Consider the following 22,583-nt stretch of genomic DNA (forward strand, 5'->3'; position numbering starts at 1 on the left):
TACATGGATTGCTTTTTTTCTTCAGAGAATGAAATGTTAAATTAAGCTCAGAGCCGATGAGCTGGCCAGAGGGATGAGAAGATTCTGAAAGCTAGTGTTCAGTTAAAATAAGCATGCTCTTAATTTTAACCAAACGCACAAAGCCAGTAAGTCTGCAAACTGCCTGCTAACCTGATACATTCTTACCATGGTCTACAGATATTCCAAGAATACTTGAAATCTTTCTTACACTGAAAACACAAAGAAACTGTGTTAAATGATGCCATTTAACAGACTGAGCACATAGCTTAATCCCTTTAGAGAAAATCAATATACGGCTACACACAGCTACCTTAAGCCCCGGTTTAATTTGATTAACTCATAATGCACCCGTGTTTTCAGAGGGATTTTCTGCTTGACAGTGGGCTGGGTTTAGACACAGGATGAGGGTGATGTTGATGATGTTGAAAAGCATGAGGAGACTACACAGAGTGAGGCGGAGGAGGGCGGAGTTCCTGTGGTAGAGGATGTTTGATGAAAAGTATGGAGCACTTACTGTGGTTAAAAGTGTATGAGTTATCCAGGCTGCTGAGCTGCTGTAAGCGGGCATGCATCATTCCCGCCCTGTTACGGGACACAGGCAGAGTCTGAGACTTCCGCTCATGTGCTACGGGTCCTGCCCCATCCTGGCTCCTGACGAGGAAACAGGACAATGTTAAGACGAATGGCAGGTTAGTGAAGCAGGTTAGGTTGAATGGTACGCTATTGTACACTTGAGTGGTGTGAATAGCACTCAAATGTCCTTGAGCTTATTCAATTTTAAATGTATCATAATAAAAAATGTCAACATTTTGGGTGACTATTACACATATACCCACTGTAGCATGCAGGAAGTAAAGCTGTGCTGTATACAGTGGTTTGCATGCAGTTTAATTAGATAATTATCAAAGCAGCATCAGAGCAGTGAGTTACAGCACACGTCATGCATTTAAGAATGAGACAGATGTCACAGCACAGCACATTTTATAGGGTGAGAGGATATCATGCATTAAGCTTGAGAAAGTCAGTTCCACCTTTAGTCTTACCCAAGCAGGAGAGGGCAGGAGCCAGGTTTTTATTTCATTTTGTTAAACTTGTCAGCATTTAGTTGAACAGAGATAGAAACAGTGGTGGGAGGTTAGAGAGAGAGAGTGAACACCCAAAGCCCTCTGGGAGTCAAGGCCAGAGCTCCCAAACAGTGGCAAGAGTACAGTATGTGTGTTTGGATACATTATTGTCAAATTATTGTGTTCAACATACAGTCACACCCTTGATCACACACATTAGACGTTCTGTTCTGCTCTGACTGATGGGAAAATAAGTAGATACATCATTGTCATATATCGTATGAAGTTTAATAACTTATAGAATATACTTTAACTTAACACAAAGTAGAAGTATAGTTATATAAATAATAACCTTACACTAATGGAGCAGTTTTTTAAATAGAAAGCTTAAAAGTGATGAATAAAATGTTGAAATTTTTAGCTAAGCAGATAAAGGAATTGGCTAAAAGTTGGATGAAGAAAGCTAAAGAAATGGATACACAGTCGGAATATTTAACAAAAACCAATAGCTCATAAAATAATATAAGATGGCGTCCAGCATCCAGCTTCAACTTGACCAAACTGACCTCAACATGGGAACCACTGTTTAAATGCCTAAAAAGCTATATGTTTTAAATGAAAGACATTCATGCACTTCATTCAGATACATCAACATTACCTTGCGATGTATCTCTTTCCCATGTATCTGAACTGATGGAGGCACACTCTGAGAGGAAAGTGAAAAATCAGTCACAATAAAATCTCAATAAGCTTTACTCATAACATCAAAGTTGTAAAATCAATGCAAGGTGTCTTACTCGACTAGAGTGAAGAAGTCCATTAACTCAGCAGATGAGGCCTTGTTCCAGTATGTGAACAGAGCATCTGGAAAAAGACAGATTGATAATGGAGAAACGTTTTTTAAAATTTTGACATGTGAGTGAACTCGGTGTTTAAGCATCAAGACGGAAAAATGTTGAGTGCAGATATTCAGGAGAGAGATGGAGTGAGACATTACCCTCGGACATGCTTTTGAGAACATGTAAGAAGCACATGAGGAGGCTCTTGATCTCTGCCTGGTCCAGTTTATCACATCGCAGCAGGGTACTGCCCAGGGTTGAAGCAGCCTGACTCTGAGGGACAAAGAATCCGGTCAGGAAAATGTATTATCCTGTCAGGGCTCTTTGCTCTATCTAGCTCCTTATGCTGCCTCAAGATACTTTAAACCATAAGGACAGTCTACAAAAGCTATTGTCAGTTTACATTTTGTCATTCCCAAAGCAAAGACAAACTATAAAAAGTTTAAAAGACAAATATTTCTCTTAAAGTTTACTGTAGATCTAGTTTTGTGTTCAAAGTCTAGACATCTGAGTATTAGACCTGCATTAAATTAAAAAGCATAGTAAAGACTATACGCAGGGTCTTTTAGAGATCTTATGACATGATCAATAAGAGTTTTCTGAAGGCCTGGGATTACAGTGGTCGAGCTACACTAGTGGAGTCATTCTCTCAGATGTTGCGGGGGCTCTGCGTTTTGGCAAAACTGCGGAAAAGCAAACACATTTCTCTCAGCTGAAGCAGAGGACGGGGAGAGATCCGAACCAAAGCAGTGGAGCAGCAGCTCTACCACAGCAAGGGGTTGGCGATGTACCAAGCACGTTCCTTTGCCAGTAGTTAAGTCTAGACCATGAAACTGACTGGGGATGACTTAATGGAAAGCATGAGACTATGGCTTTGGCTTCTTTAATGGGTGTTTTGGAGAGTGGGTCACTTCATTGCTAAAGTTAGTTCCCCCTGAAAAGATGGACAAAAACTGTGAAGGCTGTGGTGCAGTTATTTTCATGCACTTTTTAAAGAGTTTGAGCAGTAACTGCAAGTTACTTTTGGAGTGTCCTCCTTTCGCCCTGATGCTGTTAAACACATTGTAATAAATAAATCCCGAATAAAAAAAGCTTCAACTAAAGATGAAACACACAGCAGCACAGAAAGTGAAAGTCCTCTTTGTTTAATGGACATCCTCTCAGATTTAGCTGGAGTCAGTGAAAGCAAAAATGACACAGCACACCTGAAGCGTAGGGCTGGATAATAGGATATATACACTGTATCCTCAAAATGATTAAAAAACGTCCATCGTATATACAGTATATTCTTTGTTTCTTTTGTGAAGTTGACCAGTGGCCGAACTGCGCTACGGCAATATTTATGTCAATTGGACGGCGCTTTATGCTCTGACCCCTGCATGTGGGATAAAAGAGGCACTATTTTGCTATTTTGAGGTACGAAACAACCTATTTTGAGATTGGAGATTTTGGCCATATTGCCCAGCCCTACATAAGCAGAACTCAAAAGTGAGAAATCCCTTCAGCCTGCATGCTTATCAACATCTGAGAGTAAAGAGCAGAGACAAACCCTACGAGGCCCTACGGTACAGCAGCTCTGCTTTACGGCACCAGAGAACAAACAGGCCAAAGCCTGAGAATCATCTGGCAAAGAAAGGGCTTCGGGCTGAAAGGGCACTAGGAAACTCTCACACACACTCTGACATTCCCAGATGGGACACTCCTAAGAGGGATGAGGACTGTGTGAATGAAGGAGATATTTTGTACTTGAATTGAAATGGTGGGCTGCAGGGCGCTCTCTGGCACACAGGGGACAGAGAGCAGGGAGAAGTCCATGGTGGTGCGCTTGGTGGGCACGGAGAGCATGGACTGCTCATTCTCCGTAAAGAAGCGCAGGACATTGACAGAGTGTCTCCGTACAAACTTTTCCGTCTGCCACGGCCAGCCGTACAGGTAAGGTTTGGGAGTTAAGGGCACAAGTTAACAAGGGGTGACTTTCTGAGGTATTTTTGTCACAACAAAGGGGACCTCTGATTTGGCTGAGGCATACTGAAATGCATGACACAAGAAGCTTGAATTTGGTATCTAATGTTGTATGAAATTACTTTAAAGGCATTTTGCAGCACTTTCTGACATGTACCTTGTCCAGAGAGTTGCCCTTGTCATTGTTCTTCTCAGGCAGGCTGTTGCCAGAATCAGTGCTGATGAGGGAGCCGCGAGAGTCTGCGTGGCGCACATAGTTGATGTTGGGGGTTGACGATGTGTGAGGGGAAGCTGTCAAAAAAGGGAACAATGTTATATACATTTTATTTATATTTATATTTGTCAGGGACAGTGAATATTGATGAACATTGCTGTAAATATGCCAGAATTAGCCAAGAGGCTAGTTTTTATCTGTTGACCCTGGCCAGATGTAAAGTGGCATCCTAAAATCAAGACACAGGTTTAAAACAACAGTTTCAGTATAAAACACAAGATAAAAGTGGGACAGAGACATAAACAACAATAAAAACAGGACAAATACATTAACAACAATAAAAGCAGAGCAGGACAAAGTGCGACAGCGCAGGGACAGACAATAGCAGCATACATAGCAGGCACACATATGGCACGTACAATTTTGCAAGACAAAACAAAAATATAAAAGAGAGATCACAAGCAGACTCGTCTAACGAACAATGACAACAACGACACTGATCCATGTGGAGGAGCAGAGAAGTTAAGCATCATACACATTATCTCTATTTGTCTAATGCTGACAGATTTGATTAACAATCAGCCATTTTTTCAGCATCATTTGTCCACTCACAGGTGCCAGAGATGACCCCAAACAAATCTTTGTGCAAGCTTGTGTCCAGAAAGGTGCTGGATCTGGGAGGTGTCATCAAAGTGTTGGTAAGCAGTGAATCGTCTCTTCCATTCTGAGGAAAACACAATATACATAATAACACAAACCCACACACTGTACAGGGCTGTATGTACTGCAGTCAAAGAAAGCATCTAAATGTGTAAGAAATTCAAATTTTAATTCAGATTGTAATAGTATTGTAGTGCTACTTCCTTTAATGCTAATTGCTGGGCTTTTCGGTATGGAAAGACTTAATTGATTCTTATGTTTTGTAATAAAGAATCTAAAAAATAATAATAAAATGAGATATATGAAGCTGTAAAACACTTGTATGGAGTCCATTACTGCTTCCAAATTGTAGTCTATCACTTCATACTCAATATGTATACTATCAATTAATATACTTTTGTGTGGATAAACAGTTGTATTCACCTTTTTAAACGCATTGAGCTATAATTATCACACCACTTCCTGAGGGCCTCATTGCTAATTCGAGACGCATAACCATGGTAACCCGTGTCAACCTCAGCTCTATCGGCATCGTCAGATAATGCTTAAATTACTGGAAAAGGTAAGCAACTAGTCCAATAGTCGCAGGTGACCAGGAATATAAATTGAAGCGTTACATTACAGAGCTGTCTTGGTAGCTGTCTGTCTGTTATGAATATTGTCGTCACTACTGCATTGCATTGTGTGATATTTATGCTGGTGTAGTGTCCAGTTATTGCATCCTGTAAGAATCCACCTGAAATAATAGGCCATTCATGTACTATTGGTTAATGCTAAGATGTTAGCCTACTAAATAGCATGTTAGTATGGGATATCACTCACTTCACGTCTCGCCTACTTGAGCAGACATCATTTCAAAAGTTTATTTATTTTATATTTATTAATATATATTTATTAAAGAGCTGACTAATGTGTTACACTGTGTTTTGGTGTTTTTCATCTTTTATGATGTGAATGAAAGCTATTTATGGTAAATGTATATATATATATATATATATATATATATATATATATATATATATATATATATAAATATATATACACACACTGTATATAAAAAAGAAGCCACTAGGTGGCTCCCTTACATTGTTGGAGTGGTTGATGGGGAACGGAGCGACTTCCTTCACATTCAGCCTGTTGACGTTCTCTTGGAGCAGACCAAACAAGGGAAAGTACAGGGTGGCCATCCTGGCCTGCTGGCTCTGAAAAACAAATAAATCATCTCAACAGAATTTCTCAGGATCACATGTCGTAAGTGAAGTGGAAATGTAAGAGACAGAGGTAAGGAGGCGCTGCTTACTTTGGAGGTGTAGCGCTCATCAAACGTGTGCTTTACCATCAGATTCTTCAGCACATGGATGGCTATCTGACGGATCTCCCTGAACTCCTGCAGAGCTGCACTAACCTCCCTGAGCAGCAGCCCAACCAGGAAGTGGTTCTTACAGAAGTCATCTGTCAGCGAGTAATCCATCTGGAGGTCTGAGGAAGAGGAGGAAGAAGAGATTAGGACTGGCTGGCAGAGATGAGAGTGAAGGATGTGAAAGGAGATGAAATCAAAACGAGAGTACATTTCTAATTGAATATCAATCGGACACAATTCAATTAATAGCAAGAAAACAGGAAAGCTTGGACAGTATACAGATTGTTGACATCATTCAAAAGTGGTCATCTCCCTTACTGACAAATGATTCTTATTGAATTTCATGTTGAAAATCTATACAAAGCATTAACTGTTGTGTAGAAAAGCTTGGATTTGACAGATTCAGGCTGTGAGACTGAGCTGCTGCTCCACATCAACAGTGATCGTTGTAGAAAAAACAAACAGGATTAAAGCCTGTGCTCGAACAGCTGCTCCAACATTATCTAAGACAAGTAAAGCAGTCCCAAATCACACTCAAAGATTCCCCAAAATGACTGTAATCAAGTTAAACACACTGTTTTGCGAACTTCAGTCTTTTTAAAATCTGCATTTCAAGCATGCAAGCATTAAAAGGATCAGATTTCTATAGGAGTGACAGTAAAAAAAATATGTCTTTTAGAATGATTTTCATGACTAGTCATTAACTTCAAACCACTTTAAGACAGGAAAAAACTACCTGCACAAATAATCACCCACATCTGCACAAAGAGCCCATCTCAGTGTCTATGCCTATACACACACATATGGCTGCAAATTACAAACAAATTAAATTCTTTCTGTACAGTGTCTTGACAAAGATATGGGAAATCAACCAGGATGCAGCATAACTGGAAGATAACTGATTGAGTTCAGATTTTGGAGCGAATCATTTGACCTGTTAGTGGTCATGGTAGAATCATTAGCTCAAAGTGTGCTCTTTTTGGAGATGACATGCAAGCAGCGCACCCTTGCACCTACCTGCTAGAGTATCACAGGAAACTAGCGTATCATTTGTAGATAATAAAGCTAATTGAGAAACACACAAAAAAAGGATGTTCTGTAGAATCGAAAAGACTGCTACAACAACAGAAAACCTATTTTATTACTAAAGTAAAGCAATTTAGATTGATATCAATATTCAACTCAAACACAGGCCATGTAATCACACTGGCACGTAAGCATGTGATCATTGGGATTGAACTATCTACCCAGAGTTTCCCAGCTTGATATCCTTTTAATATGACACATTTAGAGGAGACCTTTTAAACGGTTTTGGGTTCTCAGCAATGCTTTTTTCCCTAGGTTATATGTTCAATGGATGTTTCCCTGGGTCAGTTATGTCTAAATCACCCACCTACAGCATATCCACAGTGTTTGAATGTTTTTTTTTCATTAAAAACAGCATTTGAAATGCCCATCTCCACTTCATACTTTTCCTATTTGAGATGGGAAGATAGCCCTTACTGATCTCTTACAATAAGGACCCTGGAAACATACCGTAAGGATGACCCACCTACCAGGCTTGGTGCTTGAAGAAGAGGTACATTTTATGATCTCCTCACCTTGAAATCGCAGTATCCTTCCCTTTCCAAATGGCATTGGCAGGTTTAAGGGGACGTAGTGCTCATGGTTGCACACAACACGCAGGAACTCAAACCTAAACTCGAACAGCGTCTGCATTTAGAAACAACAGAAACCAGAGCCGCAGCTTTAATGCAACACTCAAACACAACTTTGTCCGAAAAAGATATGATATCTGATATCTTCAATCAGGACACTGATTAGATATTTTTACAGACAAGCAGTTGTTCAATGTGTTTGTATAAATGTCGTCGTTATTGTTTGAATGGCGTACCTTTGGGTCTCCAGGCATGAAACAGTTGATATAGTTGTTGATCTGCTTGAACACAAAGCCTCTGTCCATCAGGTTGAAACATCGCTACAAAAAGGTGGGAGAAAAAAAAATCATATACACTTGTACACCTTAAAGCAGAGGTTTTCAATCTTTTTTCATCCAAGGACCCGTTACAAGACAGAAAATATACCGGGGACCCCCTCGCTTGGAATAATCTGATTTGCCTTTTTAAGACTTGAAAGACTTCGTAGTCTTGAAAGACTTTATAGTCTTGTTATGTAAAATAACACAAGAGAAATGTATTAGAAAGATAATATTGCACCATCTCAACAAAGAATACGGATAAAACAATGCAATTGACATCTATTCAATTAGCTTAACACTGTAGTTAAAATATCAAAGGCGAATCGAAAGAAAACAGAACATACGCACATGCCACTTTGAAAAATCACTACCTTAAAACACATGGTGCTCTAACAGTAACTGTGGCTCCTGACCTTGATAAAGACCGCCAGACTGTGGTTGGCGTTCCTGGCGGCATCTAAGTTGTCTTTGTATTTCTGAGTGATGTGTGGCATCATCATATTGACCAAAGTCTCCACAGTGTGATGGAAGGATGCTGAGAAGCGCTGATTCCTGGTCAGCTGTAGGACACAAAATGGGTGTACGTCGAACTGTTATTATACAGCACAATGCACACCAGCTTTAAAGTTAAGTGCGCTGATATTCTATATTTTTCTTACGATAAAAACAAATCCCATGAAAATCCCACAATGCATGAATAACAAGCATTGTTGTCAAAACCTCATCAAGGAGTCACACTGTTGCAACGAGATCATGTTCCTTCATTACAAGTTGTTGGTTTTGGTCTTTTCGTGGGAATTGTTGACAATAACAAAATTACAGAATACATCCAGCCTTGTACTGTAACCAAAACAGTTTCAAGACTGATGTTGCACACTCTTTTGAAACATTTACTCGCTTCCACATTATGCCAGTGGAGGTTAAACACAGGGGTGCGGTTGCTGATGGGGTATGAACAAATGCAGCCAATTAAAGCGCACAGCAGTGTGGTACAGACTGTGGATACGTAATACTTTAACTGCGGTACTGCGGCAGTCCACAAGACTTGGCATGTTGTAAACCACAGTGATGAGCCTAAGCTGTTATAAAGCAGACACTCTTGAGTCAACACACATGTTGTGGCGGCAGACTTACCTTCACTTTACAGCTCTCGATCAAGTACTGAGCCATAGACTTGACTAATGCTTCAAAGAAATACCAGGAGTACTGCGGGCAGACAAAGATCAATCAGAGAACAATAAAGAGGAAATCCATGGCAGTTATAATCATACACTGTGTACGCTTTGCAAATAAGTACAAATATGTTACCTTGAGGAGCTTGTTACTCGTGAGGAAGTCAGTGGAAGGTTTCAAGATAGCGGTCATGGCTTTAGCCAACTCCTCGTGCACTGATCGGGTGGTGGAGGATGTGTGTGGCTCGGTTTTGAATACAAACTGTTTCAGAACACGTGGAAAGAACTGAGTATATACAAAAAAAAATTGAGATTGAGAAATTGAGTTATGATATTTTGCATGTGAATTTTACCTTCACATATGATCTCAGGTAGTGCTCCAACCCCTCCTCATGGCACTGCGCAACAATGTGAATCATGACTCTAAAAGGAAACGATGGAAAAGGGAAGCGTGTGTAAAGAAAAGGCTCCCAAAATTTACATTAAATGACTTTAAATTTAAAGGACCCAAAGAGATGTCCATAACTTTTTATTATTATTATTATATTTATTTATTATAAAGCAGGTTGAGGTGCTATATAAATACTAATAGAAAGTGCCTCTACAGTGCAGTTACAGTTCATCCCCCGGCTGCAATGATGGTACTAAGATTGCGATAGTGGAAGACCCGGAAATGCTGAGCAATCAGGGCGAATTTGGGCTTTTTGGACTTAAAGAGACAGGCGCTTAAACTAAGTGTATAGGTATATTCAGACGGACGATATGAACTTTTTTTAAAATCTTTTTTTAGCATTAAAGCATGTAAACATGTTCTAGTAGAAACCCAAAATACAAGTATAACGTATGGGCCTTTAAAGCTGTTGTTTAGTCAAGGATCATCTCAGGGAAGCACACCTGGTGACGTTGACTGCCACGTCCTCTTGGGTGGCACTGGTTAGCACCCTGAATAGCTGATTCAGGGTGGTGGGCAGGAACTTGATCATCACATGGCTCTCCATGGCATGCAGGCTCTGAGGGTAAAACATCACAAAGATATATTTATGTAGACTTTGACTGCATTGCTCCTCATGTATAATGAGGAGAATAAATGTGGAAACAGTGACGCTGTCTTCTTTCACCGCCCAAACGAAGAGAACAGAAGGCTTATAATAAAAATGTGTGAAGAAACACATTATAAAAACAACAACAGAAGGAGGTGCTAATCATCCAAAACTTATGCTTCAGTTGCGTGGAACACGGCAGAGAGTTGGTGCTTGTGTATCATCACCATGCACAGGAAGCTAACACAAGCCCTGCAAGTCATTTGGCGAGCTGCCAGTCAACATGGCTGACCTGCTGTTTAACCTTCTGGCTATTGTTCTTGTTCACTGCTGTGTTTACATTAGAACCCAAGAGATGCATTGGGCCAAGTGTTGCTCTCCATGTTAATGTCTTCCAGGGGAACAGTGAACTAAGATTCCCATGAACTGGAATAAGAGAGTAAGCGATGGAAAAGGTGATAACTGATCTACCAGTACCACAGAAAAACAAATGGAAAAAGAATCACGCCAGCTAGGGGTAGACATTTGCAGGTAAGGAACAATTCAATTCTGAAAAAACAAAATAAGCCATGCACAAACTGTCCAGAGGAATGCTCTGCTGGCTATTCAGACAGACTCAGATGCAATTCCCATTCCCAGACTTACATTTATGCATCCCTGCAGAGTGTGTGTATTCAGTTAAACAGCATATGCCCGTACTGAAATGCAGACTGTATGCCAGCAATTTGGACTGTGGTTTAAGTATGACTCAGTGTATCATTAACAGTCTCTTTAAGGTTCTCTCAAGCGTGTAAAACCAGTACTAGTCAATTAATTCACCTAGAAGACAGCAGCAATGTCTTTTAGACACAGGTCTACAGATTTTGTTAGAAATAAACACAATGAAAATGATGACATTGAACTTACATATCATCTAAACAAAAAAAGTTGTTTTTTTTAAATATTAATTGGTATTGGTATGGTATGTATATCAATTGGTATTGGTATGTGATACTGGTATCTTAAAGTCGGTATTTGTGCTGAATCCCTAGTTGTTATACTCTTTGCTTTACCTTCAGGTATTTGACCAGTTCTCCTCCTGCCACCTGCGGTGCAGGAACGGTGCTCTGACAGTGATGAAAGAAATTGTGCAAATGTTGATCCTATGAGAGACACAAAGAACGTCAGACTACAGAGGTTTATTCCATGAAGATGGATTGTAATGAAACCATAGCACAAATTCAGATTTGACAAAAGAAAAAAGAAAAAAGGAGGGATGAAGATGAATCAGAATGAAAACAGTTGGCTTAAACTAACCTGAGTGTAGACAGTGGACACTAGGTGAGTGGACACCTTGAATAAAGGCTTGCCTCCATCCACCCATTTGACTTCAGGACCTGAATGCTGTGATACAAACCAAAACCCTTTGCTCAATCATTCTATTATTTATAATTTAGTTCAATTCAATTCAATGGAGCTTAATCGGAATGGGACACACGTGTACATTGTGAACATGTAAGTTCATGCCATTATCTCTACAGATATCTCTGTTGCAGACTTTTATTTCCCACTGATAGTCACATTTTTTTATATTGTGGTTTGAGGCTTTTGGCATCTCCAAAACATATTTATTCAAATCAGCTTAATAACCCGAGGATGCACTCTACCTTGCTGGCACCCTCCTGACAGTTGAGGTATCCAGCAGGCAGGTTGGCAGCCACAGGGATCTGACTCTCATTCATGGTCACCCGGCCATCCTTGAGCAGGGGGAGCCAGGCATAACCCACTGAGAGTGGAGACAGACGGGAAGATAGTCATCTAAGAGCCCGATGTTTCAGCAAGTTAACTTTATGTTTGAAGTCAGAACATACAGACGCAGTAACAGTGAATCGGTATCACCTTGAGTCTCCACCAGGTCTCTCTTTTTGGTGCTGGCCTTGCTGTTGCTGTCACAGCTGACGTGGTGGAAGGTGAAGAGCAAATGATGTTTCTCGTGGAGCTGGGTTGGCAGCTCAATCTTAAACTAAAGAATAAGAGCACAAACAGACATTTAGTGAGTAATTGTATTGACTAAGCTTTCTGCTTTTAGACAATGTAATTGCAATGTGTCGAACCTCATCATAGAATTCAGGGCTGTGCTGGTGATGTAATACTGCAGCAAAGGCATTTTTGGTAAACAAGGGTCCTCCAGGACGGCCATAGATGCACTGTGGAATGATAATAATAGTTAGTTGGGTGCTGTGATGGGAGGGGCTGTCCTTTGGGGATTTTAGATTTACCTTTAGTGAAACAGCCTCTTCCTCATCTGAGTCCTTGAACTCAATGCAGACAGCTATGTTTCTAGCCTGAGGACACAGACAATAAGCAAAACTCAGCCACATTTTGAGAGAAAAGTGCTTTCACACCACATAAACTTAGGTTAGAGAATCTGCCCAATTACAATATTCGAACATTACTGTATTACATATGAAACTTTCAGGCAACATTTGAAGGACAAAATCATCATGATTCCTACTCCCGTGTCAGGATACGATACCTTCGCGAAAGACTTTTGGCTGTCGTATTTCAAGTGCTTCGGGTAGACATAGAGGTGATTGTTGTAGATGGTGAAAGGCTGAGAACATTTGGCTATGCACGGCACAAACTCCTCCACTTCAAAGAAGATGTTGGTTCTGTCGTTGACATCAAACTGCTTCACAGGAATGTAGGATGAGGTAACGCAATCTGGATACAGAAGCGGGAGACAACGTGAGCGATTTGGTCTGAGCACGAACAGCTTTCATCTCTCATGTTGGCTGCAGGGAGGCCTTACTTGTCAAGTCGGGGGCTACATTGTCAATGATAACATCAAGGTTTCCTAGGATTACAGGCAGCTTGGCCATCTTCTCTGGCCTGAGGGAAGGAAAATAAACTTCAGTTATCCTTTGCTATCATATACAAATTATATACATAAAGTGGGTATAGAAAGTATTCAGACCCTCTTAAATTTTCCACTCTTTGTCAATTTGCAGCTCTTTGCTAAAATAATTGAAGGTGATTTTTTCCCTCATTAATGTAAACACAGCACCCCATTTTGCCAGGAAAAAACACAGAATTTAGGACATTTTTGCAAATTTATTAAAAAGCAAAAACTAAAATATGCATCTTGAACCATCCTAAGGACAATCAGAAGAAATGGACACAGCAAAGGGTCTGAATACTTAAGGCCATGTGATATTTCAGTTTTTGTTTTTTAATACATTTGCAAAAATGTCTTCAATTCTTTGTTCTTCTGTCAAAGTGGGCATTAAGGAGAAAAAGGAGGAAAAAAAACTATAAAATCAACAATAATTTTAGCAAATGGCTGCAAATTAACAAAAAGTGAGAACTTTAAGGGGGTCTGAATACTTTCCGTACCCACTGTAAATATATTTATACACACACAAACAGACACACACACACACACGAGAGCAAACATCTTATTTTCAAAACTGACCAGCATTTTCCAAAGTACAACCTATAGGAACATATTTTCCTATATGCCTTTCCAGAACATCTGCAAGACTACTCAGACAATTTATAATACGAAGCAGTCATAGAAACACTACTAACTTTCTGAAGTCGGCCAGCAGTTTGAGCACATCTTCATTGGATAGCTTGTTGCCGTCCTGTCTGTACAGAGCTGAGAAACGGGCACTTTTGTCGAGCGTCCCTGAAGCATCTTTGAACAAAGGCCTGCAAGATGGAAAAAAAGATGAGCAACATTTCTCTTGTCCTGAACACACCTATATTAACTGTCTGAATGAGCAAAACTACTTGAATGATAGTGTTTCACTGGACAAACCTAGACTGAAAATATTCTCTCACAATTATTTCCATAATTGATGAATGTATTTATTTTCCGATTAACCAATTAACTGTTTAGTTGGTCACCATGTCACACATACCTGTATATCTATAACAGTTTCTAGGAGCTCAGGGAGACAACTTTAACTTCATTTAACACTGATATTAAACAGACAAAGCGGCAAATCTTCACATTTGAGATGGGAAAAGCAGCTGCATTTTTGCTCAATGAAAACAATTGAATTGATTATCAAAATGGTTAAAAATTGAGATATTATTACGGAAAAAAATCCCCACAATGAAAATTTAAAAAAGGAAAAAATGAATAAAATTATGTTGTTAAAGGTATACTGTACATCGTAATCATGTGGGGTCCAAAGGCTCTTTACTGACACCCATATAAGTCCCAAACACAGCAAATAAGGAGAAAATACAGGCAGAATGCATTGACAGGGATTCATTTTTTATGAGTTTATTCATTGTTTTTTGTAAGGAAAAATGCTGCATACTATACTTTTGTCCAAACACGATATAATTTTGTGTTGTTTGGCTTGTATGCACAAAATGGTGCTATCCAGGAACATTATAAAAACTTAAAAAAAAAAAAAATCATAATAGAATAATGCAAATAATTATTCTTAAGGGAAAACAAATAGGAATGATATTGCTTCATTCCCTCTCTATATAGGTTTAACTGTATGTAATTATGAAATGCCATTTTTGCTTATGTGATGTTAAATTACTATACACTGTGTCCCTCTTGAAAGATTACACCCTATACTGCCTGTGAATGTCTGTATGTACACAGAACGTCTTGCTGAAGACTGTAGGGAGAAACCGTACTATATACAGACACACCATACAGTTAAAAATCTAAGTTATTAAAAGACAAAGTACCTTGCTGCCCAGGCAAAAGGCATCCTGTACTGTCCTAACCGGCCACATGCCAGTTTGGCATTTTTCAGGACCTTCTGTGCCACCTAGTGGAAAACAAGAACACAGTGCGATTTGAGCTTCATCACTCAGACACACAAGCTTGTTTCAGCACTGCAGCACTGTAACGTATTCAACATGCTGCCACACACACACACAAAACATATTTTCATCTCGCCTGTATCCCATTACTACCCACCACAGAACGTTTGTAAAGCCAAAGTCAATACTTGTGTTGAGCATCTGTGCAACTGGTCAGCACTTAAAAACAAGAATGATTATCTATGAATAATGTGGAATAATCTGGTGGAATTTGCTGAGTCTGGAGGAACACGCTGCCTCGTGTGGAGGATGGCGATGGAAGTTCGTGGGTGGGTCAGTACCTTGGTGGAGTCTGAACTCTTCATGTACGGCTCAGCACAGTGGTTGATTCCCCCCTGGAGCACCTTTTCTATGCGAGCCACAAGGAAGATATCTGGGTGGGGGCATGTTACCGAGAACACTCCCTGTGAAGACATTAAATATGTAGTTTTTACATTTGAATTGATAAGATTTGTATATCAAACAAAAAAAACACACTTAGGTGCGGGACTTGGTCCGGAATGAAACATCTCAACAACTATTTGGGTGAATGATTGCCATGAAATACTGTACATTCATTAGAGGAGAGGACTTTTTCTCTAGAGCCATCACCAGGTCAAAATTTTAATTTGTCCACTACTGGTTTATGACAAAACAGATGCAAAACTACTGACATTCCTACCAGCCTCATCTGTACGTTGTGTTCGGTGCCATTTAGCTAATATTTGCATGTTAACACCATAGACTGTATAAAATATGGACGTAGTCTCTGTGATGTCACCCATAATAGTAATAATAATAAGAAATTGAATATGCTACATCTTACTTTTATACAACTTTTCAGGGAAGAGCAAAAATGAAGCTCAATGTGGGTGGCCCCGGCCAACACCATCTTGGCAGTGCCAGATGCCGCCTAACTCCTGGCTGATCAAAAGATGGACAACGAGGCAGAGCGTCGATAGAGCTGAGGTTGACCGAATGAAACTGACGGTCCATGCTAGCCCCATTACAGCACCCACCTCTCACTCAAAACGACCATGCCCTTAATTATGCAGAACTAAGCCTTTATATAATTCAAACGAGTGGGTCCTATTAAAAGTCATCCCCTGTACAGTCATGATTGGGGAACTTAGCTTTAGAGACCTCAATTGTTTATTGTACCAGTCTGCAAAAATGTTTATTTCTGCTGTAAAGCTGGGCATTTAAACATGGGGTCTATGGGAGCCACCATCAAGCCCCCGGAGGTTGCTGCTTGGTTAACATGCTTAACTGAGATTATGAATATGGTAAACATACCAGCTAAACATCAGCATGTTGGCACTGTCAAATGTGAATTACCAGTCTTGGATACTGCATGGCTGCCTCTGGCACCCCGTGGACCAACCGTTGCCCCTCAGGGTGGGTGTCGCCTCCCCCATTCATATACTGACTGGTGTTACTTGGGACCATGCCCCTTACGGACGGGTGGTTTAAGTCCACGTGGAAGTCAGAGGAAATCTTTCTGCCGTTCTGGATGTCGAACAGTGACAGGGTGACATAAAATGGCTCCACCTGGAAAAAAGAGGGAGAGCAGGTAATTGTTTCAATGTGTTCATTTTGTCAACCATAATCAGGACAACACCACATAATACCACCATAGTTAGTGCCTTACAACTACCTTTAGGACTGGAGTAACGTCAACGTCCATTAAATGAGTGCTTTAACAGCTTGACAACAGGACTGACAGCTTAGCTTTCACTCAGCAAACCTAAATAATTAATAACACTACAGGCAATGTGCACAGCGTAACATTCTCTAACTCTAAAAAACTATATACCACTAAAGAAATCATGTTAATGGAAATAAAAATAAAAATGAAAATAAATAAATATGCTGAAGAATAAATGTCATCTTACAGTACTTAATCTGTATCTAATGCTTGAAGGAGCTGGTTGAACATGCTTCAAAATGTGTGTGTGTGTGTGTGTGTGTGTGATGTCAGTGTCTCTGTGGAGACATGTTGACTTTTTAACAGGCAGTTTCTGTTGGGAGGGACAGCAGGACACCGGGCTCCATTATACAGATTGCCTGTCATTACTGAGCCTGCAGCCCGGTTACTATGCCAACAGGAGTCCTCCAGCGGCTCAAATAATGAGGAGTCCACCCGGCCGCTCTGACAAACCATTTCATCAGTTGTTAGTCAGTCGGATAATGATATTTCTGTTTTTTATCGGGCTTATTGTGGCCAGAAAAAGATCAGTCTTACGTTTGTGGTTGGTCCCTCCTCGTTCTCGGCCACACAGCTCTGCAGGTTGAACGAGAGGTCGTTGCAGTTCACCAGAACCCGTTTGCCAAACTTCTCCTCAAACTGCTTGACATCCGGCTCTATTCCTGAGAAATCGAGTTTCTAAGAGCAGCACAATGGAAGGCATTACATTTCATTAGGGAGTGTTCGGTAAGATCTCATTACAACGCAGGAATAAGTGAACTAAAATGTGCTTTACGTTCAATTACCTGTGTGTCAGGATCCAGCGTGAACAGCTTTAATCTGGTTTCGCTCCTCATCCTAGACTCTATATCTCTTGCACTCTGAGGAGAAGAAAGGCATTTCCTCAATCATCTGAAACCACAAACTGTCTGAAACATCAGAAGTATCGAGAGACTCCCAGTCAACTGTTTTTATCATTAGAACAGTTTTTGTCCTCTGGATATGAGGCTCTATATTTTAGAGGCTGATCAAGCTGGGCAGACAGGCTCAGTGGTGAGAGTCAGGTGGCAAACTGTAACCTGTCAAGCTGCTCCCAGCTAACTGTTACCACCACTTTCCATGCACATATGGCTTTACTATTGCGTGCCACTCAGTGCTGTAACAGCACGAGGAGCTGACAACACGCCTGTAAGTCATCAGTCAGTAAATCATTTAAAAAACACAGATGTTTCTATCCTCAAAAATATTTAACATTCTTGATGCAAGTGATCATCATGTCAAAGCAAATGTCAGCTTTTCCAATATACTGGATATCTTGTTTTAAATATCGTTGGAGGCATGTTGAAAGGTTCCATATAATGCTAATTTTCAGATTCACAGTTTTTTGGGTTGGGTTTACTTTGACATAATTTTTCTCATACTGTCTTTCTAAATATACCTGTATTCATCCTCTGTCTTAAATGTTCTGTTTTCCAGAGCCGGGGAATCACTAACTGCTATTTCTACCAATATATAGCACTATAGTTGTGACATTACAACTGTAGGAAAGTCCTGACGACTCGATTAAAAATTCTGAATACAGTCAGTCTGCGTTTCTCTGAATGAGCGTTTTGATACTTTAACAGTATCTATAAAGCACCTCAACCTGCTTTATGATAAATAAAAAAAAACACTTGAAATCTCATTTTACTTTAAAGATGTCTGTGTTTGATATTAGATCAGAACTACAAAAAACAACAATCAAATGAGAAATTAGTAATATCTAAATCCAAGACACATGTTTGTGGCACAAGAGGGCCTCTTCCTTAAAACTTCAATGAGAAACAGAGACTTTATGCTGAAACTCCATGTGATGTGCTGAATATCTGAGCACTGAGCACCCAGGACCTACCTGAAAGCTGTCCATGCTGCCAGAGGAACTGTCTGACTTTCCAAGATCATCATCTAGAGGGAAATACAAGAAATCATTGGATGTGGGCCAAAGACTTTAGAGCATAAATGTGAAAGTTCAGTAAACAGTAATTCAACTGTACGGGAATCAGTAGAATTGAGATGGAGATACAGCAGCTCTCAATGGGACGTGTATGAAATCTCAGAGATCTCTCTATCATACAAAGTGTGATTAATAAAAGCTGAGGAGTTAGGGCAAGATTAGTGGAGCGTTTTGCACAAAGGCCTCTTTCCTCCACGGCTAAGTCTCCAATGAGACAGGAGGTGAGTATTAAAAGCCTGGGTGGTCTGGAATCACATCGCTACACTACAGGGCGCTACCGGATGAAGCAGGGGAGAAGCGAGCCGCGAATAGTGAGTGACTGTTGATGTGAATGATCCACAGTATCCCACAGTAAATAAACTGATAATGACGAGTGGATTTACCCTCTGATTCTTTTTTAAGATATACTAAACAAGGGCATCTTAGGGCCTTATTGTAGAAAATATTAACATTGTAGCATCTATAATCAACTCCAGCATCAATTTTATAATCAATGACTACATTAAGGTTTTTCAAATCTTTAGGGCTGCAACAAATTATTTTTTTTTGTTATCGTTTATCCTGTCAACTCTTTTCCAGATTAATCATTCTATCTATGAAATATTAGTCCATTACTATGTCTGACCAACAATCCCAAACCAGATTTTCAGTTTTATATCAGGAGACTAAGTCAAATTTAAGAAGCTGGAACTGGACATTTTTCTTAAAAAACAGACTCAAAAAAATGAATTGATCATGAAAATAGTTGCATTATTTCCTGTTTATCAACTCATCATTGCAGCTCATGTTGTCTGGACTATCAGCAAAACTATAAAGGAAGCACAGCGTTTAGTAGCTCAGTCCATAGCTGACTTGGCTGGGCACCGGAGGGTCGCTGGTTCGAGTTCCTGAGTGGACCATGAATGGAGCGTGGACTGGTGGCTGGAGAGGTGCCAGTTCATCTCCTGGACACTGCAGAGGTGCTGTTGAGCAAGGCACCGAACCCCCAACTGCTCGGGGCGCCGGTCACTGGAAGCCCCATCGCTCTAACATCTCTCCATTAATTGCATGTATATAGGTCCTGTCTGTGCATGTGTGTGAATTTCGGGACTGTGTGTTTGAATTCTTCTTCTTCTATATTATTGACATAATCTGGCCAATGTGACCACACAAGCTTCCACGCTGCTTTAGTCTGACATTATTTTATTGTTTCTTAATTAAACCACAGATGTTTTTACAAGACTATGAAAACCATAAATCAGTTCTCCTCATGAACTTGAATAATATTTTGACTAACACAAACTAATATCCCATTTCGTATGTGTTCCTTTAGGCGCTGCAAAAATATGGACAGACGGACAAACACACACACCGTCGTGAATGTCTCCGTTCCTCTTCTCCTGCATGGCGATCTCAAAGCTGCTGTGCAAGATCTTGTTGAGCGTGTTGATCCAGTCCTCCATCTCTCCTTCACTGTCTGAAGCCAGGAGGTAGGTGCTTTTATCCTGCATCTTTAACTCAAAAGCAAACCGCCGAACCTTGTTGTTCTGTCGCCGCAGCGAAGGAGGAGATAGATAGGAGCAGGAAAGAAAAGAAAAAACACAAGTTAAGTAAAAGAGTTAAATTTGGAAGATAAAAAATATGACTCTTTTAGGGCAATTATAGGTTAAAATATTAATAATCATTTTTAGACGTATTACTTGCAAATGTATGACTTGAAGAAAGTGTTTCTTTGACTTTGTGAGTTTTTTCTGTGATTATTTCCCCCTTCTCTGGATCCAACATTTAATTTAATATGTTTTAACCTACAATGGCCAATACACGACATCATAAAAACCAAACTCTATTCATATACTACACTGTCACTTTATACCACCACTACATCACTTTATTTATTTATTAATGGTTTACTGTAACTATCTGCTGATACACTTACTGTGCTTTAGGACATGCTGCTACATTTCACCGTGGTTTACTGTAACTGACTTAAGTACGAAATGCTGCTACACTCCACTGTGCCATACTGTCGCTTAGTTCTGTAGGAAATGCTGCTACATTTTTAACATTTTTATCACTTATAACTTATCGCTCCTTCTCACTTATCTAGTTTGTACTTATTTCATTTCAATCTGCTGCTAAACTGAACAGTGCGTATTGTTGTTTATTGTATAAGCCTACGCTTAACCACGACGTCTGTTGCACTCTGTCACACTTGGTTTATTGCTTGATTCATCTGACGTTAGCTTTATTTTGATTAGATTTATGTTTATGCTTATTGTTACTCTGATACTTTTCCGCCTTTGTATTGAAACTGTTGCACAATAATTTCCCTCGGGATAAATAAAGCTTCTTGAATCTTGAATTAAAGGGGTGGGGGGGGGGGGGGGTCATCTTTGCCAAGTGTAATGGTATCTTATATGTTATGATTTTTTGTAATTTCACATTTAAAAATCTAAATACCCAGATTCTCACTTTCCAAAATTAACATCCAACAGCTGCTGGCTCGTCATAGGACAGTAGATTCTTAATTTCCTAATCTAAATGATAGCTTGCTTCACTGTAATCCTACCCTTGCTTCCTCGTATTAAGCAGTTTGAGCAAGCAAAAACAAAGAAAATATTCATGAGCAATATAATGGACTGAAAATGACACTATTTAGCTCCAAAGATCTGAAAAAATGTGAGTCACAGTATTGGAAAAGAGATGGGAGGCTAAACCCAGATTTCATTTTACTGCCACGAAAAGCAAATGGACAATGTGAGTTTAGGGAGGGACAGATTATTTCCATCTGCGTAACAAAGCCTCCAGCTCTGCCAGGACCACAGCAGAGACTATTATAGCGCGAGATGAAGTCAACAGAAAATGAGCTGGATCTGCAGCGTCGAACTGTGACCTCAATGATGTCACCTTCCCATTTGGGGCTTTTTGCTCTTTTACAGCCCATTCAGAAGGTATAACTGCTGCCTCAGCTGCAGTTTGTTCATGACACAGCATTTCATAAAGTATTCAAGCAGTAATTCTTTAATTGAACATAGTCAGTTGTCTCATTATTGTCAGCAGTGAGTGGATTGTTATGCTGTGGTTATCACTGTAGCCTGCCTGCAATGTTGAGACAACAACAGAGTGGGAGTGATAGGGAGGGAGACTGGCTGAGTAAACATGGAGAGGGGGAATAAAACTGACTGACTGATAAACAGACTTAATCATCTGATAGGTAGGAGGGCCAGTCTGAGTTTGTCAGCTGCACACATCCTCTGGGAAATGAGATGACAAACTCAGTCAAAATTATTTTCACGTTATTATTAGTATCTGTATTCTTGCGACATTGAAGGAGTAGGAGGAAGAAAAGTGAAAATAAAACGTGTTGATGTATTTGAGCCCTATTTGCTCGTTGTTTACCTACAGGGACCATTGTTCCCCTCATTAAAATGTGGCAGATCCTTTGTGTGTTTGAGCATATGTTGGCATCTTAACAAAGCACAGGAGCAGCTTGAGGCTGGGTATGATGTCACTCCACATGCCATTACAGCTGCAGAGTTAAACATCTGCAGTTCTACTCACAGAGCAGTTTCTGCTGGTTGAGTTTAAGTCACATCAACTGTACAGTATGTGGTAATGGGGGATACAAGGGGCTTGGCTGTACTGCGGCAGGTTAATCCCCAACAGAATGGTTAATTGATTAAAGTACAGGCCCTCTATCATAATCAGCGCACAACCAACTGAATCACAACGTGAGGGCAGGAATCAGACACCGTAGATATTCAGGCTTCTACGATTCCGACGGTTATGAAACAGT

At 40.0% G+C, this 22,583-nt stretch overlaps 1 protein-coding gene across 4 annotated transcripts in view; it reads right to left on the bottom strand.

Annotated features, from left to right (window-relative positions):
- The window catches only part of LOC310952837 (dedicator of cytokinesis protein 9), an 81,229-nt gene that overhangs the window by 9,503 nt on the left and 49,143 nt on the right, over positions 1 to 22,583 (bottom strand). For all 4 annotated transcript variants that reach the window (XM_083921587.1, XM_083921585.1, XM_083921588.1 and 1 more), the window contains exons 8-38: positions 20,160 to 20,334; positions 18,707 to 18,759; positions 17,622 to 17,696; positions 17,374 to 17,514; positions 16,467 to 16,679; positions 15,431 to 15,553; positions 15,012 to 15,094; positions 13,881 to 14,003; positions 13,102 to 13,181; positions 12,826 to 13,013; positions 12,569 to 12,634; positions 12,404 to 12,496; positions 12,189 to 12,312; positions 11,957 to 12,075; positions 11,607 to 11,693; positions 11,363 to 11,452; positions 10,165 to 10,280; positions 9,624 to 9,693; positions 9,407 to 9,532; positions 9,233 to 9,304; positions 8,512 to 8,658; positions 8,015 to 8,098; positions 7,722 to 7,833; positions 6,061 to 6,239; positions 5,846 to 5,962; positions 4,713 to 4,824; positions 4,044 to 4,177; positions 2,083 to 2,197; positions 1,883 to 1,949; positions 1,744 to 1,791; positions 536 to 672 (exon numbers count right to left, since the gene is read on the bottom strand). In XM_083921587.1, the coding sequence (XP_083777713.1) occupies positions 536 to 672; positions 1,744 to 1,791; positions 1,883 to 1,949; positions 2,083 to 2,197; positions 4,044 to 4,177; positions 4,713 to 4,824; positions 5,846 to 5,962; positions 6,061 to 6,239; positions 7,722 to 7,833; positions 8,015 to 8,098; positions 8,512 to 8,658; positions 9,233 to 9,304; positions 9,407 to 9,532; positions 9,624 to 9,693; positions 10,165 to 10,280; positions 11,363 to 11,452; positions 11,607 to 11,693; positions 11,957 to 12,075; positions 12,189 to 12,312; positions 12,404 to 12,496; positions 12,569 to 12,634; positions 12,826 to 13,013; positions 13,102 to 13,181; positions 13,881 to 14,003; positions 15,012 to 15,094; positions 15,431 to 15,553; positions 16,467 to 16,679; positions 17,374 to 17,514; positions 17,622 to 17,696; positions 18,707 to 18,759; positions 20,160 to 20,334 (3,469 nt within the window). The remainder of the gene's footprint in view (positions 1 to 535; positions 673 to 1,743; positions 1,792 to 1,882; positions 1,950 to 2,082; positions 2,198 to 4,043; positions 4,178 to 4,712; positions 4,825 to 5,845; positions 5,963 to 6,060; positions 6,240 to 7,721; positions 7,834 to 8,014; positions 8,099 to 8,511; positions 8,659 to 9,232; positions 9,305 to 9,406; positions 9,533 to 9,623; positions 9,694 to 10,164; positions 10,281 to 11,362; positions 11,453 to 11,606; positions 11,694 to 11,956; positions 12,076 to 12,188; positions 12,313 to 12,403; positions 12,497 to 12,568; positions 12,635 to 12,825; positions 13,014 to 13,101; positions 13,182 to 13,880; positions 14,004 to 15,011; positions 15,095 to 15,430; positions 15,554 to 16,466; positions 16,680 to 17,373; positions 17,515 to 17,621; positions 17,697 to 18,706; positions 18,760 to 20,159; positions 20,335 to 22,583) is intronic.

Source organism: Echiichthys vipera, assembly GCF_963691815.1.
Source record: "Echiichthys vipera genome assembly, chromosome: 10".
Lineage (NCBI taxonomy): Eukaryota > Metazoa > Chordata > Actinopteri > Perciformes > Trachinidae > Echiichthys > Echiichthys vipera.